This window comes from Clarias gariepinus, chromosome 16, assembly GCF_024256425.1.
Source record: "Clarias gariepinus isolate MV-2021 ecotype Netherlands chromosome 16, CGAR_prim_01v2, whole genome shotgun sequence".
In the NCBI taxonomy this organism is placed as follows: Eukaryota; Metazoa; Chordata; class Actinopteri; order Siluriformes; family Clariidae; genus Clarias; species Clarias gariepinus.
Window position 1 is genome coordinate 28,237,398 of NC_071115.1, and position 16,753 is coordinate 28,254,150.

General features: G+C 35.9%; 1 protein-coding gene across 2 annotated transcripts; it reads left to right on the forward strand.

The window, feature by feature from the left end:
• The first annotated feature begins 6,793 nt into the window (after positions 1-6,793).
• cckb (cholecystokinin b) lies at positions 6,794-13,230 on the forward strand. Of its 2 annotated transcripts, none has more exons than XM_053515016.1 (3): positions 6,794-6,830; positions 7,526-7,722; positions 12,806-13,230. In XM_053515016.1, exons 2-3 carry the CDS (start codon positions 7,527-7,529, stop codon positions 12,940-12,942), a joined length of 333 nt encoding a protein of 110 aa, XP_053370991.1. In that variant the 5' UTR covers positions 6,794-6,830; position 7,526; the 3' UTR covers positions 12,943-13,230. The 2 variants fall into 2 exon arrangements, with proteins under 2 accessions (XP_053370991.1, XP_053370992.1); XM_053515017.1 differs by having other exon boundaries at positions 6,794-6,825.
• The last annotated feature ends 3,523 nt before the right edge of the window (positions 13,231-16,753 follow it).

Consider the following 16,753-nt stretch of genomic DNA (forward strand, 5'->3'; position numbering starts at 1 on the left):
CGTTACAACCACGAACATAAATGTATTTTATTTTAACGGGATTTATGTACTGTAAGATCAACACAAAGTGGCACATAGTTGTGAAGTGGAAAGAAAATGATATTTGTTTTCTGCCCCCCTGAGTTAATACGTTGTAGAACCAACTTTCGTCACAATTACAGATGCAAGTCTTTTGCGGTGTGTCTCTACCAGCTTTGCACATCTAGGGAGTGAAATTTTCCTCCATTCTAATTTGATAAAAACTTCAAGCTCAGGCAGATTGTGTAGTCTTGTCACAGATCCTCAATTGGATTTAGGTCTGGACTTTGACTGGGTCGTTCTAACAGGTTGTTAAGCATTTATCTAAACCCTTCCATCAACTTTGACCAGCTTCTCTGTCCCTGCTGAAGAAAAGACATGTTCCACAACATGATGCTGCCACCACCATGCACAGTTCTAGTTTTCCACTACACATAGTTTTTTGCATCTGAGCCGGAAGGTTCAATAGTCAGTTCCATCTGACCAGAGCACCTTCTTCCACATGTTTGCTGTGTCCATCAAATGCCTTGTCGGAAACTGCAAATTCTTATTGCTTTCTTTTAACAATTGGTTTCTTCTTGCCACTCTTCCAAAAAGGCAATATTTGTGAAGAGCACGACTAATAGTTGTCCTGTGGACAGTTTCTCCCACCTGAGCTGTAGATGTCTGCAGCTCTTCCAGAGTTACCATGGGCCTCTTGGCTGATTCTTTGATGTTCTCCTGTCAGGTTAGGTGGACGGCCATGTCTTGGTACTGTAGGTTTGCAGTTGTTCCATAATTTTTCCATTTAAGAATGATGGATTGCACAGCGCTCCATGAGATGTTCAAAGCTTGAGACATTTTTTGCTTTAAATATTAAACAACTTTATCCCTGACCTGTCTGGTGTTTCTTTGGCTTCATGATGCTGTTTGTTCACTAATATTCCATATATTGATACTGAGATTAGATTACACACAGGTGGACTCTATTTACTAATTAATTGGCTTCTGATGGCAATTGGTTCCACTGTATTTCAGTAAAAGATGCTGAATACAAATGCACGCCACGCCTTTTAGATTTCTATTTGTAAAAAAATGTTGAAAACCGTTCATTATTTTCCTTTCGCTTCACAATTATGTGCCACTGTATGCAATAAAATCCCAATAAAATACATGCAGATTTGTGGTTGCAACAAAGTTCAAAAGTAGTATGAATACTTTTGCAAGGCACTGTGAGATTTATTCTTGTTAGGTTATATTCCAATTACACAACCAAGTCAAAATTCTCTACAATGTGTATAATTTCCTTAGGACCAAAACTCCCGCACAATGTATCCTAAGGCCCAGGGACTCTCACCTGCTAGGATTTATATGAAATACTCATTTTACTTCCAGGAATGAAAAACCTCACTATCAAGCTCTAGATCTGTCCTAGTAGCAAGGTCGTATGTGTTGTGATGCATCATTAATGTCCGTAGCAGGGGTCAAACCACAGGCAGACATTCTGACTGTAAGTGAAGATAAACAGGCATGACTCAACAAGAAAAGAAACTAGAAATGAAAACAAGACTCAGCCTTGCCTCTACTTCTCACATTCAAAGAAACCGTGACAAACCGTGACTCTGTTTAACATCTCCTTGGAGAAAATTTGACGGCAAGTTTTTCTTTATTTTTCATTCTTAAATGTAATTCAGGTGAAGCATCTATCGTGGGATTCAATGTAAATGAGTTGTCACTAAACTCTAATAAAACCTAAGAAACTCCTGAACTTTTGAGAATAATCTCCGCCTCCCATGTCTTTAGCTGCCTGTAGCGGTATACGTCTTTTTCTTTCACTCTTAATGCTTACATCCCGTGTTTGTCACCCACCAGGACCTGTGGCTCCTGGGCACCACTGAGGCGAGATATTCCTTCAACTCAAACCTGTAACCTCAGGCCACTACTTCAAAAGTGAGCACGCAAAGGAAATTACTACCCACAGGGAAAATTGTAGTGCACGCTCTCGGTCCTGTCTTATCACCACCGCGCGTTAAGCTGACACTAAGCTGAACGACCCATAACTCCTTCTTCATTGGCTTTTCAAGTCTTCTCAGGTGTAAAACATCAGCGAGATCGCTCTCAAACCGACGGCCCCATCGCATCCAAGCAAATCGGCTTAATGGAAACCGAGCCTTAAGAAAACCGCGTCCGTAAGATCAGGGATGTCAATCATGCATTTGTGGCATTTCCGTGCCAGTGCTTTGACCTGACAGCGCATTGAAAGGCAAGGCTTCTGAACTTGGAACCGAAAAAACATGCAACAGGAGGTTCAAACATGTACCTGGAAAAAAAAAAAAGGGAGTGCAATCACACCAACACCTCCCACGCGCCAGCCAATCAATTCTCACGCCCCACTGAACCTCCCACGCGAGTGTTCTCACACTGGCCAAGCAAATGCTACCCCCTGATATCCAAGAGAGACTGCAAGAGAGAGGCTTGTCTGTTTCTTTCCAGTTTCAAATGACTTATGGTACTTTACAAACATCTGATTTCAATACTTTTGGTGTTGTTGTTGTTGTTGTTGTTGTTGTTGTTGCTGCTGCTGCTGTTGTTCTTGCATTATTGCATCATCAATAAGTCAGTTCTATAAATAATAATACTATATACAGTAACACAAGCAAATATTAAGTGGTTACGCATCATTATTAAACTTAAATATAAAATGTTACCACATTACCAAAGCACATTGCATGAATTAATATTTGTCTGAATAACTTAATACACCTACACGGAATAATGCTTATGTAAGGAATAAAACACAACAGGTTCTGCTATATTGAGTATAATGTTATAATGTGCTGAAATAATCAGAGATGAGGTGCGCTCCAACGCAAAGCAGTGTTTTCACCTTGGTTACAGAAACTTCAGAAATGCAGAACTCGACAAGTTATAGAGAAACACAATTTCAAAACTTTCTCAAGTCTAAAAATAATAAAAATAAAAATAAAACAATTTTAGCACTGATTGTTACAACGTGTGGGACTGGAGACTCCTTACACAGACTTTTAAGTCTCCTTACAGAAAACTTTACCCTCAAAAAAAGAAGAAAAAAAAAAGCTGATTTCAGTATATAGTGATATCTCTAACATCTACAAGATTTTTTTATTTTTCCAAGAATTTTCCATTATTAATAGGTCTGATTTTAAGACACTATTCCACTGTGGTGACCCCTTGATGGGAAAAAAAAGTTCAAGTTCATTTAAGGTCCCATTATTATTCACTAAATAATAATTTAATTGGTGTCTTAGATTGGGGTTCCCTAACTAATACCGTTGCAAGCATTAATTACTGTTTCACTCACTCATTCTCTACACTAATACTCTAACCAAGGGGACTCTGGGATACCCTGGATGGGATCGCAAGGCACACGCAATCACACACTCACACACACACTCTACAGGCAACTTAGCCTGATCTGCATGCCTCCCATGAACTGTGGGAGGAAACTGGAGTACCCAGAGGAAACCCATCAAGCACGGGGAAAACACACACACACACACACACAACTGAACAATCAAATACTAGGCACAAAGTGGAATCACTAACCAAGCTACTATGTTTGTCTTTGGATTGTGGGAGAAAACCCAGAAGAACCCAGAACCCAGCAGAAAGAAAAGAACAGAAAGAACCCAGAAGAAATCCATAATTAGTTAATCAATTTTATGTATCTTTATTGTTTGTAAAAAGTGATTATTGCTAAGTAATAAGGATTGGAATCACCAGGGACCACCTAATATGATATACACTTTATTGCAAAACTGTTAGTATTACATTGTTTTTATATATCGGATTTATTATTATTATTATTATTATTATTATTATTATTATTATTATAAAATTTTGTTACAATTTAACAACAACTGTAGCAAATAATTCACCCCACCACACAGGGTGCAGTGCTGTCTGCCAATGTGTGAATACTGTAGTTTAGAGTGCGCCACCTGTAGGATTATAGCGTTAAATCGAAAATTTTTCCAACTCAAAGGCAAACATATAAAAAATTTAAATCTATTTAAAAAATAATTCTGGGGTCAGTTTGGCATGAATTGGCAAACAAAAGAACCACAAAATGTAACTGCATCATTTTTCCCCATCACTACTAATTAACATTAGCTACTTTATCGTTAATGTTACTTATGTTAAATAATGTTAAACAAGGCAAGCTTAATCTGAAGCATTATTAATACTTATACTAACAAACATTTAAACTTTACTGCACAAAAAACTGTCATAAAAGACCCTTTCTTTGATCTCCATGTCTGATGACGCTATATTACTCAGTGTCATTAGTGAGTGTCCTAACACATTCACAAGAGGACATCTAGCCATGGAGTGGTTTGTCCATCATTTCAAAAAAAAAGAAATGTCACTGGGGGAGAAGGAGGAGGCCCTTGACCTCATTTCCTGTCTAAAGTCTCACCCTCCATCACGAATGTGAACTAGTGCGCAAATTCCGGTGCAGACATCATGAACACACCAGCGGATGTGACATGGATTTTTAATGTATAATTCATAATGAACATGCCTGAGTGAATCAGCTGTCCCCTTTGCAGCTATAACAGCTTCAAGTCTTCTGGGAAGGCACACAAGGTTTAGGAGTGTGTTTATGGGAATTTTTTTTTTTCCATTCTTCCAGAAACTTCCAGATGCGCAAGAAAGCCTGTGAGCCAGACACTGATGTAGGACGAGAAGTTCTGACTCGCAGTCTCCGCTCCAATCCATCCCAAGGATGTTCTATCAGGTTGAGGTCAGGACTCTGTGTGGGCCAGTCAAGTTCTTTCACACCAAATTTGATCATTAATGTCTTTATGGACCTGGGCACCAGTTATGGACCAGGCAAAATTAACTCTTAATGCTTCAGCATACCGAGGTATATTGGACAATTTCATGCTCCCAACTTTGTGGGAACACCAGTGCACAAAGAGTTGAAGCTGTTATAGCTGCAAAGTGTGAACGTACATCATATTAATCCCTATGAATTAAGAGTTGGATGTTACTCAAATTCATATGCATGTAAAGGCAGGCGAGCGAATACTTTTGGCAATACAGTGTAAACATCAATTTAACCATATACTGTACGTATGATGCATGAGAATACTTTCTGATTTCATGCAAAAAAAATTATATATATATATATATATATAAAAACATATAAATATATACACTGTATATATATATTTCCAGGATATATATATATATATATATATATATATATATATATATATATATATATATCCTGGAAAGCATGAAATATTTTAAACTAGCCTTTTAATCTATCAACCCTGTCCTTAACTGTCCTGTCTGTTGTACTTCAACCCAGGCATGGAGCAGTGTTAATTTGTGACATTTGGTCATTAAAAAAAATAATTAGCATTTCAGTAGAATAAAAAATGTTATTAAGATTTACAGTATATTTGTTGAACAGCTTGTATAAGGGGGGGTGCTGTCCTTATGGATGAGTCTGTGCAAAAAAAAAGGCAGTTTCAGAAGGGTAAAATTATTGCCCGGCATCAAGCAAAGAAAACAACTAAAGCATAGAGCGGATTCGAAAATACTGTAATTGGGTTAAAAATCTTTGGTCAATAAATGGATATTAAAAATATTAAAAGAAGAAATGTAAGATAAGTTTAATAAAACAAATAAACCGCTGTGTTTCCATAAAAAAACGAAGACTTTTCAGGAAAACGGCCCCAGTTTGATAGGGATAGGGAGAATAAAAAAATTAGAATAAAAATGAGACTTTTAGTTCTGGTGAGTCTAGATTGAGCCTATTCCAGAGCGATGGACAAGTCAAAGTAGGGAAGAGCATGAAGCGATGCTCCCATCATGCATAGTGTCCACTCTACAAGCCTCTGGAGACAGTGGTATGATCTGGAGTCGCTCAGGTCTAGACTCAGCAACGTTATATGGCAATAAAATGAAGTCAATCTGACAACCTGAATGTACTGAATGACCAGGTTTTCACATCTATGAAGTTTCAGTTTGGTTGATATTTTTCTTCCCTCATGGCACAGCCTTAATCCAGGACCCTGATTATTAAAGAGATTTTCACACATGAACTGGACAACACATTGTGCATCAGAATCAAAGCTAAAGGCGCTTTAACAAAATCTTAGAATGTGCACTTTTTTTTTTTTGGTCCAGACAGGCAGCGTATATAATAAAGTTTAATGCCGTCGAACATCCATGAAACTATCCGTGAAAGCACTACCATGTTTGAAGCTCATTTAAAAAATGCAGCTTGTCACTGAGCAGAAACTGTTCCATCCTGAGGTTCTCCTGTGTCACGGCTTCACCTCAGCGCTGACACTGAAGACTTCGTCCATAAGTGTTAAATAATAGAGGAAGTCATTATATGCCATATCAACCGTTACACATGAGTTGATGTAATAATGCACATTTGTAAGTTCCTGAGAGAGAGAGAGAGAGAGAGAGAGGTTAACGTGGTTTGTTTATAGACATGCATGGATTGACTCAGTGACCAGAAGACGTCCGTCTGTCCTCCCACCGTGTTACACTGCACTCATAAAGCATATATCAGTGAATACACGGAGAATGATTGGAGGAGTTAAAGTTTGTCATTTTTTTTTATAGAGTTGAACGTTCTTTTTTATTCACTCAGTTATTTCCATGTGCTGACGTACAGAGGTAGAGCAGCAGCACAGATTGCGTGTGTGTGTGTGTGCGTGATTACGTCACAGCTGGCCAGGCTTTATAAATGCCTCTCGCTTTTCTTCATGAGAACAACTGCTTTCACTCTCAGACAAGCTGCACAGTCTTCTGAACAAGGCAAGGTAAAACCCTTCATGCGTCTGCATTTCTCTCTATCTGTTCATCTCTTATATATATATATTTAAAAAATACATACAATTTGTGCTGCATACAGTATGTAAGATTTGTAATGAGCCAGTTTGCTTAAAAGCCATGATTTTGGATGAAATGTAGGTCAAACTTTCTCGGAAAACAACTTATAGCAATATTATGACATTAAACAAGCAAAAGATACAGCAGAATGTTTTTACGTGAATTGTTCTATTAAGTACTTTTTATTTATACGTTACATTTCATACAGTTATTTACTATTATTAATTCTCCTTTGCAATCACTTTCTCTTATCTTGTATTTTGCACTTATTTTGCTTTATTTTAACATTTTCTAATTATTTTAGAGAACTTTTGCTCATTTATTTAAATTAAAATTATTGATTTGCACTTTTCCGTATTTTATTCACCATTTTACCATCTTTCTATTTTTATTAGATTAATTTTTTTTACTTCTGCCATACAGTAAATTGTATTGTATAACAATATCTATCTATCTATCTATCTATCTATCTATCTATCTATCTCATTTGTTCAGGTTTATTTCCAAACACTACAACACTTTGATAGGAGATAACATGCAGTGAGAGCTTGTACTTACACTTGTTCTCTTGTTTTTTTCTCTCTAACTCCATCTGCCGCAAACACACACGCACTGACACACACAGGATGAACTGTGGCGTTTGTGTGTGCGTGCTTCTGGCCGCTCTCTCGGTCACCCTTGCGGCTCGCACCCGCTCCTCACCGGTGCAGGAGGAGAACAGCGCTCTGCCCTCGCAGATGGACTCCAGTGTGAATGCAGGACACGATGCCAACCCCCGTGCCAACCTTAATGAGCTGCTGGCCAGACTTATCTCCAGGAAAGGTGAGAACATACATACCCCCCCCCCCTCCCACACACACACACACACACACACACTTACACACATAAACCACATCACATCACATCACATTGCTACTGTAAACTAACAAGTATGTACTACTACCTGTAATTCAAATAGTTTTGAGAAAGAGGGGAAGGAAGGAGAGAGAGTGAGTAAGAGACAGACAAGCAGACGGACAGAGACGGAGAGAGAAACCAGGAGGAAAACAGACACAGACAGAGAAAGATCAGAGAGAGAGAGAGAGAGAGAGAGAGAGAGAGAGAGGGATAAAGTACACCAAGAGAAAGACAGAAATAAATAAAGAGTAAGTGGACAGAAAGAGCGACAGATAAATCAAGAGACAAACACAGACACAGGCAGGGATCAGAGAGAGAGATCACTGGAAAAAAAAGAGAGAAAAAGCAAGAGAGAGAGAGAGAGAGAGAGAGAGAATTATATTGATGTTTAATTGATGTTTAGGACAATTATTTTTTTTTAAGAATTGAATTTTATGATTTTTGCAAAAAATCCAACAATTTTCAACAATTTTAATTAAACATAAATGATAAATTCTCACCTTTTTTGTCTAGTAATCTTGTAAGGGATTTTATTTATTTGATTGTCTACCAAAATGTGAGGGTTTAAACTGAATCTAAAGAAGAGGAGAGAGACAAAAAGACAAGAGCGACAGGGAGGGATGGGGGGGGGGGGTTGGGTGTAGTCCTAAAACTGCTTTTAAAAGAAGAATTAGTGCAGTGCTTTTCTTCATTATCTTCTTCCTCTGCATGATGAAGTTCCTCATCTCATTTATTTTATTTTCAAAGTCCAGAACAGTCGTATCCCACGGCAACGCCTCAATTTAGATTTAAGCACGGCGGTAAAAACGTCCAGCGCCATAACTCACTGAAAAATGAGCTCGAATTAGTGGTTCAACAACTGATAGACTGAGAATGTGCTATACCATACATCCTAACACCGCAACACACACACACACACACACAGCTGTGTTTTTTAAAGGGAGACAACTTTTTGGGCATTTTGTGGTCATGTAGCATCTCATGAGAAAGCAATCCTGTAATTCTGCTCATGTACTGGTTCTCACCAACACACACACACACACACACACACACACACACATCATAAGGTCTGATAGTATGATTTAAGCTGGAGTAGTTTGCATATGTGTGTGTGTGTGTGTGTGTGTGTGTGTGTGTGTGTGTGTGTGTGTGTGCATGTGTTCATATGATCACAGGGGTTCCAAAAAATGTATTTAAAGAATAACCAAAGCACATTATATATATATATATATATATATATATATATATATATATATATATATATATAGTGGTTTAATTTTGCTAAAGCAGTGCCAAATCATCAAGTTTTAAACATTAAAAGACAATTAAATAAATTGAAATAAAAAATTAAGTCAATTAAATTACTTAAACACGTCATTGTTTCCAACAGCATAAAAAAAATAATTATTAATAACAAAACATTATTTAACATGAAACTCAAAAAAAAAAAAAAAAATATATATATATATATATATATATATATATATATATATATATATAAAATATTAAAATTAACAAAAGTCCAAGATATTTTTTTTTCTTCCCCGGTTACCGAAATCCAGCATACAATACTATCTATCTCACACTATCTCAGTTATCCATCTGTGTCCTGGCAAATGATTAGACATTTAATCATATCCCACATCAGTTTTATTAAATCATTTTATTTGTTTTTGTCAGCAGAGGATTTAAAGGCTTTCATTACATTGACTAATAGTTTGCCGAGCTTCAGAGTAATTGAAAGGTGTTCCAACATTTCAGCGTCACGTGTTAAGCCTCCTGGCTGTTTTTCCGTGAAAACACGGTAACACGGACAGGCCTATACAGGAACCTCAAACAGCTGGGTGCGCTCCTGAGAGCTGGATAGTAGCTTACGGCTTCGGTGCCGTCTAATTGAGAATCCTCCCAGGGCGTAATTCCTTTTGTTCCATGCCTTTTGAGCGTGCTAGCCTAATCGTGGCTGAGCACGAACTATGAGACGCTTCAGATAAATGCCATCGCAACGGTCAACAACAGTAAACATTGAGTTGCATCACATGCAGCGACGTGGCCTGGGGCTTCTGGGTAAAGTGCTTCATGCTGTGGTTATGAGGAATCGCACAACAAGGAGCAAGGAGCAGTGCACTGAGCGGTAATGTGCATGTGGGTGCAGTGCACTTAGAACTGAAGAGTGGGCTGAGACACAACAGCCAGGCAGCATTTAAAAGAAAGCAGTTAGCATTAATCTCCTAATAGGCCAAACCGCACGTCGTCCACACACACACCGAAGGAGAGTGTATCTGAGCACATTACTGTGCAAGTGTGGGAAGTGTGAATTTCACACACATCTATAATTTGCACTGAAGCGGACTAGGAATGTGTGTGTTGCACGTGGTAAGAAGTCTCCCATCTGTTGCATTAGTATCACACCTAAACATTTTCAGCAACTTTCACCGTGCACGCGCACACACACCATGTCATGAGACTAAACTAAATTTGTATGTTTATATATCACTTTGCCGCATTTTGTAAAAAAAAAAAAAAAAAAAAAGTTAAGTAGTTTTATCCAAAATGGTAAAAATACATTATACATTATATATACAATATTAATGCTTTCATTAATATATAATAATTTTATTATTATAATAATAATTATTATTATTATATCTAAAATATATGAATTATATCTTGAAATGGAATTAAATATATCATATCTAAGTCAATTAATTATTAATTAGGTACATTACTGCACTATTTTCAATAATCAGGAGAAAAAAAGTTTGCTCATACAAACTTTTAATAATAATAGTAAATTAATGAAATTATAATTTTTTTTTTGGTAATTTAAGAAAATATAAAATATATGTTCTAATAAAATATGCAAACATGAAAGCTATTGCTCAACGCTTAATGCTGCATAGTCAATATAGGATCGTTTTAATCTCGGTTTTACATAATTCTAGTTTATATTCAAGTCCAATTCATTCCAATTATCAGTTAAAGAATTAGATCAGATGCTACGTAGTAAACACAAACAACAAAGAAATTTGACTCTGAGATGGTTAGTGTATGTAACATGGTGAAACAATGCACTAATATTCCTGCTTTAACATGATGTGCTAAATTCACACCACATTCATCATTCAAAATAAAAATAAAAAAAAAGTGAGAACATGCCTAGCCTATGCTAGCTAATGAATGAAATTGATAGCATAACAGTTTATACACAAGGGAAAGGCAAAGCAACGCTGAAGAGTTGTGAAAAATGTCTGGAATATGAATATTTTTCTCAGATTTGTTAAAACCCTACTACAAAAATACTTCATACTAAAATAAACTAAAATCACAGTGTATAAGCGTTAGCTTTAAATCAAGCTGGGTTCCGCCATTTTTAATAAAGCTAGCATTGTGTCCTGCCTTGTTTTCAACTTTAAAGCATTTGAAATGTTAATAAGAATCACAGTAAACATGATGGCATTTAAATGGAGACAGTTAAGCCTCAATAGGAATCATTTTTATAGTTTATTATTTACCCATTTATTCTTTAAACAATTCTTATTTGTAGCCAAATTAGCAAATTATATATAAGGGTAATTATGTCATATATTAATATATTTTCAAAACTTAATGTGGTACAATAGTAAATAAAATAGTCGTAAATAATGAATACAGTATATCAGTAAATCTAATAAAGACTGCATGTAGGGAAAATAAAGTAAGACAGTTTATGCATATTTTCTTCAAAAGTTTGAGCTACCCCCTGAGACATCTCTAACGATGCATCCAAGCATGGAACCCAGCCAGAGATGCTAAAGAAGCTCTTGGATGTGGGCGAACTGAATCAGAGAGAGAACATCTGGAGCAGATATGCATCTGTCATACCAGTTCCGGCAAAGAAGAAAGCCGACGCTTCTCGCTTCTGAGTCTGTCACTCCTTCTGTCAAGACAGAACTACTGACAGACGGAATCTTTCTACTACAAAGCGAGAGCCTCTTTATCAAAGCAAAAGACTCTTCAATAGAGTGGAGTGCAAAAGTTTTCACAAGAATCCATAAATGAAAACGTACCTCAACATTACAAATATTGTATAATATTTCAAACTGAAAGAAGTAACATTAAACAAAAAGTGAAATCATAAAAAGTTTATAAGAAATCACCAGATCTAATTTGAAGTAGGAGGTCTATAATGTCTAGATCAGCAAATGATTGGTTTATATTTTTTTTTATAAAACCAAATAAAACCATTTGAATTTAGACCAGGCAAGTAGAAACAGATACCAAAACAAATATAGAAAACAAATACTATTAAAAGGGAAAAAACAAACATGCGTCAATATCAGTATTTCTCTTTTTATTCGATAGTTTGACATATATCATATGATAATAAGGGAATAGTATTGGTATCCCAACATGCTTTAAAAATCTGATTTCTGTTCTAAATGTGTCAAAATTTTACTATTTTCACTCTAATAAGGAAAAAAACAAACATGAATATTATACATTATATGAAAAGAACAGGAAATGTGTTTTAAGTAGCAACAAATTATATATATACAATAAAACATGTGCAAGTCATCAGGAAATTACTTTTTTTCTTTTATGAGTGAGTGATCAGATAAAAAGCTTGTTTATGTGACCCTTGCATTTTCAGCATTAGTTCATTTATCTTTATTAACTGCCTTGTCAAGCCACCAGTGGTTTAAATAAAGCTACTAATTTATTTGCATTTTACAAAATCAAAATAACAAAGTTTTATAAGAATATATCACTGGCAAGTGGAAATAAAAAAATATATTATTAGCATGATCAGAATAAGAAAAACAATCCTGTAGAATATTTCCATTTCAAAGGAAGAACGGACAAAAAGTCTGATTCAGGCCACACCCACTTTTGGTTTAAGTCTTAATTCTGAGTCTGATACCGATACTGGCATTGCTATTGACTTACACACTCTAGGTTTAACTTAACACTGCACCGCACATTTCAGTATATGTAGTCTTCTAACTTATCTCCCTCTGGTCTCTCTCAGGTTCTGTTCGTCGGAACTCGATGGCGAACAGCAAGGCGAGTGCTTTGAGTGCCAGCCACAGGATAAAGGACCGGGACTACCTGGGCTGGATGGACTTCGGTCGCCGGAGTGCCGAGGAATACGATTACTCCTCATGAGGGACCACGCCTCGCTCTACACTTTCCCAAATAAAGAATATATTTATTACTACTATTCCCATTCTTCTTATAATGATGCTGATGATGTATTTGATGTACATGTTTGTAAATTGATAATGCAATATACACTTATGCCAAATTTTTTCAGAAAGGTTTTTTTTTGTTGTTGTTGTTCGCTTTTGTGTTCTTGTGAGTGATTGGGGAAAAGAAGGCTTGTCTGGCAGACACAGTGCTGTTGATGTGTTTCCAATAAACCAGGTTAGAATTGGTCTTTGGCCACAAACCGTACTAATTCTGTCCTTCAAAATCATTTTGTACGACACTACTTTACTCCCAAATCCTCGTACTAATGGGGGCAGGTGACCACAAAGGATCAGTAGGATCTGAAGGAAAATGCTAGAACGTGATAAGTGGTTGTGGTTGGTGGAAGTGGAAACAAGGTTTACCGCATTAAAAACAACACTTAGGATGTCACGGATAATGGAGAGGGTGGTACTGCTTGGCAGATCGCTCTGATGAAAGGTGTTTTGTGTTTTTGTTACATAAACCAAAAATGGCATAATAATACCTAATGATTTCTAGCATTTTATTTGACAGTATTTTAGTATCAGTTCAAGCACAGATAATCTCCATTTAGACAGGGGTGAAAGGATCCATCCATGTGCCAGCTCAAAGCCTGAATGTATCTTAGCACTTGGGGGTGAAGGACCTCCTTCAAGGGTCCAACAGTGGCAGCGTCGGGGCTTAAACCGGAGACCTTCTAGTCAGCAGTGCAACACCTTAACCACTGAGCTACCCCTCCCCCTCCCATTCAAATTCAAAATTTAAATTCAAATTTTATTTTTCACATACACAAACATACACAGTACGAAATGTAGTGAAATGCATTATACGACTGCCATTGACCCTAAAAGAGAATTAAAGTTTACAAATAAGAAATAAATATAAATAAAAGAATACGATAGAAATTAAATTAAAAAATTAAATTAAACTAGGAAAAAATAGAACTAAAAATAAAAATAGAAATGTGCTAGGAAAAATAGAACTAAAAATAAAAATAGATATAAACAATATAATATTAATTAATATTATATTTATTAATTAATCTGGATTAAATAGCCATGTTACAGGTATATTTAAAAATGAGTTTTAAGATATCTTTCCCCCTGAATTTTACATTTTGCAATATGTTTGTTTTTTAGCCACCTAAAACAAAAAGAGTTTGCATGCGAACAAAAATGAAAATACTCGTGTATGTGTGGACTAGGCCTTGGTCTCGACCGCAGATGCTCCGCCCACAAGAGACAGAGCACACTTTTCACATTACGAGCTTTTAAATTCAAAGAAGATAATCTGACCGGTTCTCCTCATCGAAGTCTTCTAGCTGGAACGCAAACTTTTGAACGTGGTGACACAGTGAATTTTTTTTTTTTTTTTTTTAAATAAGAAACAGTCAGTGGATTGAAACAAAAAGGTTAAAAGAGTTTTGTGTAAGGTGTATACTGAAGAGTAAACCAAAAAAGGTTTTTTGATTTTTTTCAAAATCAGCCTGGCACAGAATATGTCCTATCCATTCTTTTAGGAAATATATATAGGACTCAGGATTGTGCATATATAAATATACTGTACATAGAATTCAATTATATATAATTGTGCCACCTGGGTTTTAAGGGATTTATTAAAGAACAATTCATCATATTTAACAGTTTGTTGTTGCATGCAACATGAGTCTTTTTCCATTTCAGTTAGCTCCCGGTCAGGTTCTTTAATAAGACAAAACATATATGGTATATTTGAAAACGTTTATTATTTGACTTTTAAAAGCGATGACACTGAAGAGCCTTTTTCAAATTTCAAATCAAAGCTCAGACTTCACCAGATTTAAATGTACATATTCACATGTACAAAATGTGCTCTTTTATCATACTCCTCGATTGAACAATTTGTTCATCTGACCTCAGCAGTGAGCTGTGAATAAGTGTCAGACGTATTGTAATGTGTTATACTGAGAAAACGGACACCATCCAAAGGGAAAAGAAAGAAAAAGCAGAAAAAAGTATATTTCTGTACATATATAATAATAATAATAATAATATTAATAATAATAATAGTAATAATAATAATAATAATAATAATAGTAATAATAATAATAATAGTAATAATAATAATAATAATAATAATAATAATAATATATCCCTCGCAGACAATAAATTGGTGAAAATGAGGAGCAGACTCGGTCTCAGAAAGTGAGAAATAGTGAGAGAGGGAGAGAAAGAAAGAGAGGGAGAGAGTGCTATTGGTGCAGTTATTATAGCCATGAATCACATGACAAGCATTCTATAGCTGACTCTCTAACCCCCTACCACCACACACACACACACACTACACTAAAATGATATTGAAGATATTTCCAGTGCTGAACTGCACTACCTCTAACCTCTGTCGACCTTTAATAAAATGAAGATCATACAATGGTGTAATGCAATATGAACAAATGTTAATCTCATCACTGTCCCCTTTAACAGATCAGCACATGCGTTACACAAAAAGCCGTGACCAAGTATTGCACCAAATTACTTTCTTATTAGATTGGGGTTAGCTTGACATATGATTGGCATCGCAATTACCGTTAATTGTGCAATCACCCGCAGGCTGTGAATCGTTTATAGGAATGTGTTGCTTAGATAATACAACTGCTGATCAGCAAAGTATACTAGGGTAAAGGACTTACTGTATAATGTGTTTTACTTTTGAAGAAGTTTTTTTTTTTTTTTTGTCTACCATGCCTGTCATACTCCAGTCTTCAAAAGAACATTGTAAGGCACTGGTTTATACGTTTTAGTTATTTAAATTTCAATTTTATTTGTCACATACACAGTCATACACACTACGATATGCAGTGAAATGCTTACACGACCGCTCGTGACCTTTATAATCTAAATTATCAATAGAAATAGAAATAAATTAGGGAATGGAAATTAGGAATAAAACATAGAGACCTTTTTTCTAAATTATAGAAAAACTGCAAATAGGAGGAACAGAATATAAAATATAAAATATGGGAAAAGGTCTAAAGGTCTAAAATTCTCAGACCACATTAAAAATCTGGAATTGTTAATGTTTGACTTTTGTTTACTTAATATTCAAGATTCTACTACTAAGAATTTAAATGTATATATATATATATATATATATAATGTAGTCCATATTAACTGCTGGTTTTAAGTCATAGCGTGACTTTTGATTGTGAAACTCTCTTTATTTCTCTACATAATCCCCAGCACTAATCCCAGTGTTTCACTAGTGCTTGGATACCATCAGGGTAGAAAGCTTTCTCAGTATGCTGGAGCCATGATCAGACTGTTTGCTTCATGTCTGGAATGCTGGCCTCCCAGGAACTCCTTTTATGGTCCAAACATGTGGAAATGTCTTGATGTGAGGTCGGGACTATACAGGTGATGTGTCAGTAACTCCCAGCCGAGTTCCTGTAATGTGCAAGTGGTGTTGGTGAATGATTGTGTGTACAGTTCACACAGACAGATGTGTCTCTTCCATAAATTTGGGGACAGGTTAACTATCCATTTTTTTTAATTAGGCATTTCCCTGATGTTCACTGGAATGTCTGCAGTGGAATCCTCATTTACGGATACACAGCATTTTTTAAAAACATTTGCACCATTCAAAAGTCTGTGCTTGAAGCGTTTTGTAAATGTCAATCACTTTTATGGCTTTATTTATGAGAAATTTTATTACAAGTTCCAGTTAGACTTGAACGCCCTGTACAATAATCCTTGCAACTGAAATTACTGAG